Source organism: Ambystoma mexicanum, chromosome 2p (genome assembly GCF_040938575.1).
Source record: "Ambystoma mexicanum isolate Mex_15411 chromosome 2p, UKY_AmexF1_1, whole genome shotgun sequence".
Classification (NCBI taxonomy): Eukaryota; Metazoa; Chordata; class Amphibia; order Caudata; family Ambystomatidae; genus Ambystoma; species Ambystoma mexicanum.
The window spans coordinates 573,540,141-573,551,080 of NC_090923.1; the positions used below are offsets into that span (position 1 = coordinate 573,540,141).

General features: G+C 48.2%; 1 protein-coding gene across 1 annotated transcript; it reads right to left on the reverse strand.

Moving 5' to 3' along the window:
• Positions 1–221: 221 nt before the first annotated feature.
• Positions 222–10,711, reverse strand: CISH (cytokine inducible SH2 containing protein). Its single transcript, XM_069644063.1, has 3 exons — positions 10,098–10,711; positions 5,530–5,771; positions 222–2,502 (listed from the first exon to the last, which is right to left on the reverse strand). The coding sequence occupies exons 1-3, from the start codon at positions 10,142–10,144 to the stop codon at positions 2,003–2,005; spliced, it is 789 nt and encodes a 262-aa protein (XP_069500164.1). The 5' UTR covers positions 10,145–10,711; the 3' UTR covers positions 222–2,002.
• Between the last annotated feature and the right edge of the window lie 229 nt (positions 10,712–10,940).

Consider the following 10,940-nt stretch of genomic DNA (forward strand, 5'->3'; position numbering starts at 1 on the left):
CTCTTTGGGCCCCACTTTAAATACAAAGAGGTGTATTTTTCCCATGCTCATTCAGGCCTTTGTAACTCTCTCTCTGTCTCTCGCTCTCTCTCTCTTTTCATAGCTATGGCTCACAACAAGACTGGGGAATTCTCCATCCTCACTACATTATTGTTTTTCCTGGCACAAATTACCCCTTACGTAGGGTGAATGTTAATCTACAGGTAACGTAACAACAACAGTTTATTAAAATTTCGGTTTTTATTTTTCATGTTTTTTTATTAAAAAAATCTTCATGTCACATTCCTTCCATAAACACAATCCTCGTATTTGCATTCACGCTTCCCTCTTAGGGGCTGGGTTTGAGGGTCAGGGTGAGGAAGGTCTCATTCACACTCCAGCTGCAGGGGAGCCTGAAAGGAGTACTCAGCAGACTGGTGAGCACCCACGGGCCACCCCAACACTGGCTAATTGAAAGGATTGGACAGCACCCTCAAATAGCACCTCCCTCCCATTACAGCAGCGCCCTCAAAATGTCATCAAATTGTGCCCGCAATTTCAGTGCAGCATTTTCACAAAGCGCCAGCCCAGAAGAGCACCATAACACTCTGGCTCCAGGAGAGCAACATCACACTCTGCTCCCTGCAACAGCACTGTCAAACTATCTCCGCTTCCAGCGCAGCAGTAGCTTTACCTGACAATGCTAAGAGGCAGGGCGAGGCGGAGGGCATTTCACATCATACGTCACCTTAAAGAGATAGGAGGATTTACCCCTCAACATTAGAGGTGCATAAGGGATGTTGGGGCATGGCGTGTTCAGCGGGTATAGATCTGGTTGTGTAATAGGATCCCACACAGTGGGTAGTAGGCATTAAGGACCACACGTGCATAAGATAATTTCCTGTGAGACTTATTGTGCAGCCTGTGGGACTTCCTGTTGCCTCCGTTATGCCTGATCTGTGAGAGTTGTGTCCCTGTTGAGTCCCGTGTTTGGGACATGTCATTTTGCGTTCTTTGATTAGCCAGTGGGACTTGCAGTGAGGGCTGTGTCTCATTTTCTGTGGTCTTTGTGTGGGGCTCGTCATTCTGTCGTGTGACCCTGAGGGACTTGCAAAGGCATCCCTTTTGAGGCACCCGGGAAGGGATTTTTCAAGCTGCATCCTTTCTGGTAAGCCTGTGGGTCTTTGTTGTGGTTTGTCTATGGTGTATGCTGAATAGTGTGTTGTTGTGGCTTTCGTTTGGATTTTGATATGTGATCTCCGTTCGTTGTGGCCGGTCTGTAAGCCTTTCCATGGTCTTTCTGCATTTGTTAGGGAATGCTGGGGAACTTGCCACGATTCAGGTCAGTATGTTGTTGTCTTTCACTGTAATGTGAAATTCTATCTGCATGTTTGTTGCTGTCTGGCTGTGGACTTGTTCTACCTTTGCTTGTAGGCTGTGTCGGGCTCTATCTGTTGCAATGGCAATTCTCTATGTGACACTTCTCCACTGTGGACCATTTTCTACTGCAGCTTTGGAGGTTAGGCAACAATTCACATCCTCTTGTACAACCTTTCCAACTTCACCCATTTGAAATAAAAACAACAGTTTAAAAAAGCAATACATTGCAAACAATGAAATAAAATGAATGACATGGAAAATAAATAGAGTTCCATAAAATACAATCTGTGGTTGAGGAGCAGCTGCGGAAGGCGCTGGGGTTCAAGTAGTGTGCATGCGTGCATGTTGTGCTTGCCACGCTGCGTCCCCTTTCCTGCACTCTGCCATAGCCTGCAGCTTGTCCATAGCACTTGGTTCCCAATGCCAGAAGCCCCAGGCCCTTCCCCGTCTTCTATTAGCAAACGGAATTTGAGGAGGGGTGCAGCAGAATGATGGTGGTCCTGGCCATGCCACGCCACCCCCAATGAGTCTTGGCCGGAGAGCAAGGTGCACAGTCTTGTTCTCCCGCCCCCTTGGCAGGTTGAACTGCTTCTAGCGGTTCGTTAGGTTCTACATTGGTGGTCTATGTCCACTTTGACCATCCTCAGAGCTGAAAGGGGTACTGCTGCAGGAATTCCACCATCCGCCTGGGCAATGGCAGCTCCCCTGCTGCTGCCGGCGGGACACAGTGGTTGATGCGCAGCCGGCAGAGGTGCTGCAGGCTGGAGGCCTTGTCCTTGCGTTTCAGAGGCTGGATCAGCTTCAGATGCACAGCTGCAGCTTCTTTGGGCACGGATGGTGTAGCAGCAGTGTTTCCACTCGCCTCTCCCCGGCTTTCTGCCGTGCAAGATATGACATAGTGCTGCACTAGGCTGACCACATCTGGGAAGGCCAAGATGCGTGGTTTGGACAGACAGTTGGTGTCCAGCCGAAACCTGCTGTCTGAATACTCGATGCGGACATTGGTGGGGCCCCGGTTGGTCTTTACAGAGAGGGTGAAGAGGTAACTTGGGTGGGTGCTATCCCTCACCAGGAAGGTTCCCTCTGGCATCTTCAACAGCTGCTGCTTGGCTTCACTGGCCGTAATCGAGCCCCAGTACCAGCCTGCAGAAATAAGAACAGAAAAATCAATCAGCCTCATTGATTGAAATATCCATTGAATCAAAGTGTGAATTGTGACAAGCCTACCAGAGGGAATTGACGAGTGAGCCTAGAACAGCTCACTGAAATACCAGGACCCTTAACCACTAGACCAAACTTCTTTCTTGTACAGGTACGCGCGCACACTCTATGATCTTATTCTACGCTCTTCTATCACAAAAGCTACAGTTCTCTCTTTCCCCTCTGTGTTGAGCAAATGTGCTGCTCCCTGATGGGCAGCTTAAAAAGCTGCTACGCTGTAAGTAGTATGAGATCAGACAGGCAGCTCTCGTTTACCTTTTCAGAAGTAGCCTTTGCTGGGTGTGCATAAAAATTGCAGATGTTGTAGCTTTTATGCATTCACTATCGAGCCAGCACTGTCTTTTCATGGGTTAGAGAAGTGGTTTTCAAACAGTTGGGCTGGCCCCCTTATGCATGTCTGGGGGATGTACAGGGGGTCCGCAAGCCTCTTTTTAAGTAGAGAATAGTAGCTGCTTTTAGGCAACTATGACATGTGGGTTCCCCAGACACCACTATTTTCACCCACGGGTGCTCAGTGGAAAAAAGGTTTGGAAACAACCAAATTAGGGGAAACATACTGCGCCCCAGTCCTTTTTAAAAGATGGAACCCTGCATAGAGGTCAGTAATGCCTCCCTACTTGGCCACGATGACCCGACCTTGGGTTTAGTGCAAGTTTCTGGCAAAATCCTCAACACTTGACATTTTTTAGGCCATAACATTTTAGAAAAGTAGGAAACGCATCAGCAGATGTTTTAACGTGTATTAAGCTTTGCAAGTTCACTCTCACCATTATATTAAAAACACGAAAGATAAAATAAATCCACCTGTTTAGATAAACAGACAATTTTGCAGTGATCCTTGGCTGAACTACCAATCAGAGCAAATACTTGTATGTTCGAAACCAATCCTGGCCCTTGGCTGGGGGGAATACCAGGGTACAGATGGTGCCCCATATACTAATGCGGGATGGAGGTGCTTGGGGGTTGTAAATCTCCAAACACATGCCAAGAATGGCTTGGGTTTGTGAGGCAAAAAGGCTCCGAATTAATTTAGATTGGATAAGATGAGAGAGTGGGTAAGTGGATTCTTTCACAAAAGTGCATGTTTGGTCTTGTTAATGTGACAGGTCCTATTTACAGTCAGGGTTCTTGGGAAGGCGGGTGGGGGGGGCAACACTACACATGCCCAGCCCACAAGCAAGACGGCCTAGATGAGCCACTCGACAGAAGACATATTGAGTATTCTGAATAAATGTTTTAGAAGTGCACAACAGGAAGCACTGAAGCTGTACCTCTGAAAGGTTAGAACCGATGGTACCAGTAGTCAATTGGTTCAGATGATAAGATAATAACTATGAGCAGGACCAATGCTTTCTCAACCAATTGTCTGATTAATTTCTACATGGAAACATTTTAATGCAGTGAAAAGGTTCCGCAGTCTATGGTGTGAAAAGTGTTCAGGCTCCACAAATATGGCCGCTCGCTGATCTCAAAATCATTGCCACACGTATACAAAAGTGTGTACGTGGGGCAAACCTGGCATTGCTCAATCGCCCCTTTTTGACTTGTTCCCCCTACCTCCAATTTGGCAGCTACGGTTGGAACCATGGGACATGGATTCATGAAAGGTCTCTACAATGCATTGAAAAATGAGAAGAGAAAATTACAACTTTTCAGGATTCCCCCTAACATGTGTCTGGAGATTGTGGGTGCCAGGAAGCAATGACATAGCTAGCGCACAGTCTAATCCCATTGGTATTTTCCGCTGCTTTTGTGCAGGTCTTAAATCAAGCACATAGTCCACAGGTACAATCCATCTAAGATTAACATTTTCTTTTTAGGTCTAATATTTTAGAAATCCATAGTAGAATATGCCAACTGATATGAGCGCCTGCTCAGGGTGTGCCGACTACGACCGTGCAATGGCATCATACACTACAGAAATAGCTTCACATATGTGTAAATCCCAGCAAAACTCATCCAATAAATTGGCAAAGGGGACATGCAATTGTGTACTCTAAATACTGTATGTCGTTTGACACCATCATTTGTTATTTATGCCCCAATAACTTTGTTCCTCGTGTGCTTTACACCAAAGATGGCATCTTGTGCAGTAGAACAAAGCGTAAAGAAATTAATGAAAGCCTGCATTTTACAAGAAATGCTCCCCTTTTGTTTTGATCTGTGACAACAAATCACGTTATCAATACCCTGTCAATTGATAAAAGGCCAGCATTTGCTAGATGAATGCCATTTGCCTAGTTATTTTTAAGATTGTGACCGAAATGTGCATTTTTAATTTCAAATAATGAAACTATATTTTTGTTAGGACATTTGATTGTGGTACTTAGTGTGAAATGTGAAAAACTATTTTGAATTTATAAGAAAGGGCATCAATATTCTGCACATGAAACACTTTACAATGACTTGGGGACAGGCAGGGATAAAAAAAAAGGCCCTGGCCCAAAGAAAGAAAAAAGGGCCTCATTTGTGGGTCGCAGTTTGCGACGTATGGCGACAAACTGAGGGGTATACTCCGGGCGCATGTTCGAAACATTTGTGGACAATTGCGCATTTTAAAGAAGAGTGGGCCTGTAGGACTGGTCTAAACTACCAGCCACAAACGGCATTAAGTCATCAGATGAGACCACAACTACGGACCCTCACCATTACCAAAAAGGACAGCCCGATCTTTCAACGAAAGCATTATATCCTGCAACGGATGACCCGTTCCATGTCATCACTGCAGCAAGTCTCCAAATCAACTGGAGGTGGTCAAGTGCTAAACTCTGACTGTTCGTCTGCTGGACATTTCTATATACCCCATACGATATGCTGCCATCTTTGGCAACCCAAACCATATCCGACACAAACGTCCTCTTTTCCCTGCAGGCTTCTATTATTTATTTATTATTTGTCTGCTTGTAACGCGCCGGAAGCCTGTAGGCATCTAACATGAATGTGCCTTACCTGACTCCCTCAGGTAGGAGAAGGTCTTGGCAATGCAGAGCAGATCTTCCTCAGGGTCCCGTGCCCGCGTGGTTTGTGGAAGAAGGTTGATCTCCAGGTGGGGAGTCACCAGGGCTGTGGGTGGAGTCTCTTCTTGGCAGGCCTCCACGGCCAGAGGCTGCATTATCTGCTCAGACAGGAGGACCGGTAAGTTTGTGAGCGAGAGCCGTCCAATCTTCTGCTCTCCCACCAAAGGCTGGGAACTGGAGGGGGAAAAGAATGGAAGGTTATGAAAACACTGCATCCTAATTTCATCTCTGCAGCAGACGTATAGAAAAACAATGACATTTGTAACCGGATATAACGTAGGATATGTATAAGAGGAAGGGCACGATGAAAAGGTGAATGTAAGAGTATAGTGAAAGTACAAATGACGAGCAGTGTTTGTGAGAGGAAGGGTACGAAGGAACGTTGGCTGGAAGGTGTCCACGAATGCCCTAGGATGAACTTTTCTGTGGCTCTTTCCTATCATCAGACTGTTCTTTCACGTGGGCCTGGATCTCGGTTCCCACACAAAGCAAAATTCCGCAAAGTTGCCCACCTGTGCCCCATCCAGTCCCCCTAGCTGTTTAATAGCAGCCTGTGTTCTTTGTCAGGTTCTAGAGGTGGAACCCTGCCCTGTGTGCTCTTCACAGAAACCCGCAGAAAGGCCATGGATTTGATCAAATGCTACAAGTGTCAAACAGAAGCATCTCTATCTGAACTGAGCGACGAAAAGCTATGGGAAAACCAAGCAAAGAGTAAGCACTCTACCCTGCCAATCCCGAACGCATAACGTACTCCACGACCAACACCCACAACACAGACCAGGCATTTCCTCTATCATTCTACCCTTTCCTTTGCCCCTATGCTTTTGGCCTCCTCAGGTGCCCCAGTGCTATCTTTTCCCCTTTCCCTCCACCCTCCATCCTGCACATGCATCATTCCCTTCCCATTCCACCTCTCCCTGTCCCCAGCATTTAAGGTCACATGAAACTATTTCACAAAAAGCCAAAACGAAAACTCTGCAGGCAACAAAAATACACATTTTCTCCGCCGGTTTTCTCACTTTCCAATTTCTCGTGTGGCACAGACATAAGGCATCAGCTTCGTTTTCCTTCAGCCGCACTATCCCGCCTACAAAGCAAAAAGGCGTGGTTTCTAGGTTTCATTTCTCACTGCCTCCAGGCCACCATCCAGCACACCTTTTGCCCAAGCATCAGGGTTTCTCTCCTCTATATACTTCCCTCTACATCAATCTCTTCACTCTTTTTTCCAATAAAGTCACCCGCCTCTCCCTTTATATCACACAAAAGAAGCCTTCTTTTTTATTTTGCCCCCATTAGACAAATATCTGGTCTTTCTCCATGGCTGGGCTGGCCTATAGGGAACTCGGGAGATGTCCCGGTAGGCCTCTGCATCCTAGGCCTCTTTCATGTGCAAACCTATTTTATTTCCAAATGTTCCCATGGAAAAAATGTTGGGCTTGCTGAAACTGTGTAATATAGGGCCACTTTGAACATTATTTCCAGGGCCGCTTTTGGTTCCCAGCCCAGCCCTGTCTTTCTGCCCTCTATATCTGCCACCTTTCCATCAAATACTTCGTGTTCTTCCTCGCCATGTCCCCTTTCGTCTTTGTTTTTACTAATTGCGAAGCACCACCTGGCAGTCGGATTACTGGAACCCCCCACCCCCTGGAGACGGGAGAGCTGATTCGTAAATCTTTCCTGTACGTTCTCCGGCACCCCCAAAACAGCAAGGATTAAAAAATAGTGGCAGCAAGGCAGGAGATACACGGAAGAACCGCTGCAAGCACACACTTATGCGCAGTGACAGGCAGGCCCCTCCCAACTCGGATGGTCAGGTCTATACGTTATAAAATCGATACATACACTTTCAGTAAAGAAAAACGTGTATATCAACTGCAAACACACAAAGGATACTTAAATGCCACAACGCTTATTGCGCTTCTCAAAGCAAGGCGACACTACACGAGATCTCTAGAACCATTAGACACATAACAAATACAGCATATGTAACCCACCCAAGCACACAAAGACCACCACAACGGTATCGAGGCATAAGAAATATAGTCGCTCACATTCCCGAAACACATCAGCCCTCCAGAACAAACGAACCACTCGGATGCCCTCACAATATAGAACGTTCAATGCTCACTCAAAACTGCTGCACTTTCACACAATGTTAGAGGTTTCTAATCCAGACTTAATCCAGACTTGGGAAACATAAGAACAGAAAAATGCCAGTAGCAGACATCCAGGGGCATGCACGAGCGCGCTCGTGTAATATCAACTTCAGAGGTGCACAGTCTGAACTGATATGGAATCTTGCAAATGCTTTTGGGAGTGGGCCATAATGTGGGGTTCCTATGTCTATGGCCCTATGCGAAACCAGCTGACAAGCAATGGACTACCCTGCAAAATAGGGGACTAGGACACAGAGGGCGAGGTGGGCAGATGCCCGAATAGAACGAGGGGACAAGAGGAACCCTGTAGATAACATGGTGTGTCTGTTCCAGCAGCTTTGAGATGCCCGCATGGCGTTCTTATGCCGCCCCATGTGAACAGCAGGGCATTGGAGGGCACATGACGAAGGGGGGCATGTGAGGCGGAATGTCCAGGAGCACCCATGATGCTGGCGGTAGTGGGGTACGGGGCGTGGGCGGGATACGAAGCAGCGGAACAGGTATTACATGTCGCTACATCACTGGGTGGGGGGAAATGTACCTGATGGTGACTTTCCAGGCCACGTGCTTCTGGTACTTCTTGCACATCATACATGCAACACACAACTTCCCACAACGTAAAGGAGTGGCAGCAAAAAGCGAGCGTGAGGCCGAACCTTTAATTGCCGACATAGGATAAATTGAGGGCTGGTGTGCTTGGGGACACCCCAGTTGGGCGCATGAGAAGAGGAACAGAAGGCAGGAGACAAGGGGAGGGGGCGGTCAGCGCTGGGAGGGCATCATCTCAGGTGGGGGGGGGGCACAAGAAGCGCATGTGATCATTAGCGCATGAAGATCATTAAGCAAGTGAGACGTGGGGCAGTATCGGACGCTGAGGGGGATACACGAGAAGTGGACGAGGGATGCAGAGTTGGGTATCACACATGAAGTAGTGGGACACAGAAAGCGGGGGAAACGCAATAGGGTTTACACTTCAAGAGCAGTTACACAAAACGCGTGGTTACAACTGAAATCGGTTTACACCTGAAGCGGGAGAAAATGTATACACGGAGCCGGGCCACACACGAAGAAGTCACGGGACCACATTGCAAAGGAACAAGTGCTGCATGAAGTATGAGTAGTGGGCGTTGGGGAGCAGATGGGTGGGGCAGAGGGTTGCCCACGAAGCAGGAGAATACAGGGGTTGCGATTTCTCATGGAGCGGAGTTGCAAATGTAGCACAGTGGCAACGGAAGTACTGTTGCTTAATGAGCTGGAGGTGTGAGCAAAGACACACGAGGCCGAGAACCTAAAGCCGTGTTACACGTCAAGCAGGGGGCACACACGGGACAGGGGTGCGCGAAATGACAATCCACGGTCTCCCATGAAGATGAATTGCGCATAAACTGAGGTTACACATTAACCGAAGACATGCGTGTGTGTGTGTCTGGGGGGGGGGGGCACTGATCATGAAGCGGCGTTACTCGAGAAGCAAATGGGCGCACGAAGCGAGGCTACACGTAAACAACGGTTGCGCATGCAGTTTGGATACACGTGAAGCAGGATTATCCATTAAGCCAATGGAAACAGGACGCTGGGTTGCACATGGGTACCCGTGGAGCAGGACTAGTCAGGGAGCAAATGGACACATGAAGCAGGAGCACACGTGAAGCAGCAGCGTTACGCGTGTAGTATGGGGTACATGATGATGGGCTAGTCGTGAAACAAGCGGGGTTCATATCGTATGTCTACACAGTAACGAGGGAAGTCCCTGGAAAGTCACGGGGCTACTCGTGCAGCTAGTTGGACACATGTATTTAGATAACACATCAACTGGGGACTGGGGTGGCACACGGTTCCATGTGTGGTGGGCTGCACGTGGATCGATTAGAAGCAATGTTACAAAGGGAATGAGCTACATGCGAAGCAGGGTTACACACGAAGCTGGTGAAGATATACAGCAGGATGGCATGTTTGAAGTAGTGAGGCACACATGGGTTCTCAACACACCAAACAGCTCTACGTATGAAGCAGGGGGATGGATACAAGTGTGGGGGGCGAAAAACATTCAAGCGCAAGGATGGATGAAGCCGAGTTCACGTGAGGCAGGGGGATGCTGCACATGAAACCAGCTGACACATGTAGGGTGAACATGTGTAACGTGGGGAGGAACGCGAAGGGGGGTACAGGCAAAACGGTGCGGGATATGAAGATTGGGGACTACCCGTGAAGAAGGGCTGCGCACATCACGGGAGGATGTGTCACATAAGTTGTATAGGGACACGGGAAGCCGGGGGTACGCATGAGAATACAGTCACACAGGCGAGAGCAGCACAGCATGAGCGCAGTCGAGTGTGAAGCTTACCCCTGTAGGCAGAGGATCATGTCCGTCCAGGACCAGGGGAAAAGCATCAGGGCTTCAATGGCGCAGGTGGAGCTCTCCTCAAGCAGGGGGGGCTCCTTCTCCGTCTGCTCGTCTGTCTCAGCCAGGCGTTAGCTCCCAGTCCTCCACGACAACCACAGCAAAAAAGTCTGCCCACCAATGTTCTTTCCAAGTCTATAAAGCCATGGACGGCCCAGCGGAGTCAGCCATAGAGAGAGGCAAGTGGCCGCGGAAAAGCACGGGATCCCAGCGCCAAGTGTCTAGCCACAACGCCCAGGCAGACACAAAGGAATTTTGGGCAGGGCACCCCAAGCACAGACAGGATTCAAAGAAGAAAAAAAAGGTGATCCACAAAATAACAAAAACCCTTCTTTGAGGGGCCAAGAGAAAACATATATCTGCAGAAAACAGACAATGGGTTTAATTCGGCTGTGATTGAAGAGAAGTCCGAAAAAGGGACTGGCCAATCGCAGCTTCTTCCAGCACCCAAAAAACGAAGGGGTATGTCTGTAAAACTGGGAGACCAGCGAGGAGAGAGGCGGAGAGCGTGGTCATGCGTCCGCCTCTGCTGCTGCCGGAGAAGGAATGCACTGGCTGACGCGGAGCTGCTCGCTGCTCTCGCTGCTTTTTTTTTTTTTTTTTTTTTTTATCTATTCCAGGAAGAAGCCGATTCTTGGAACTGCATTGTGTGTTCACATCACAGCTCTGGCATTAGTGGAAAAGAAAAACAAACAAGTGCGCCCCACACGCCCGCGCGCGCACACACACACCTTTCAGTGGCATGTAGCGCTTTACGAAAATAAAAAATAATCTCGAAAAAATGCT

Bases quoted from the DNA above. Each gene is read 5' to 3' on its own strand.
- CISH (XM_069644063.1), bottom strand. From the start codon at position 10,144: ATGCTTTTCCCCTGGTCCTGGACGGACATGATCCTCTGCCTACAGGG. The intron at 5,772-10,097 runs GTAAGCTTCACA...TTCCCCCTCCAG, and splicing joins ATGATCCTCTGCCTACAGGG to TTCCCAGCCTTTGGTGGGAG. The intron at 2,503-5,529 runs GTAAGGCACATT...TTATTTCTGCAG, and splicing joins CTCCTACCTGAGGGAGTCAG to GCTGGTACTGGGGCTCGATT.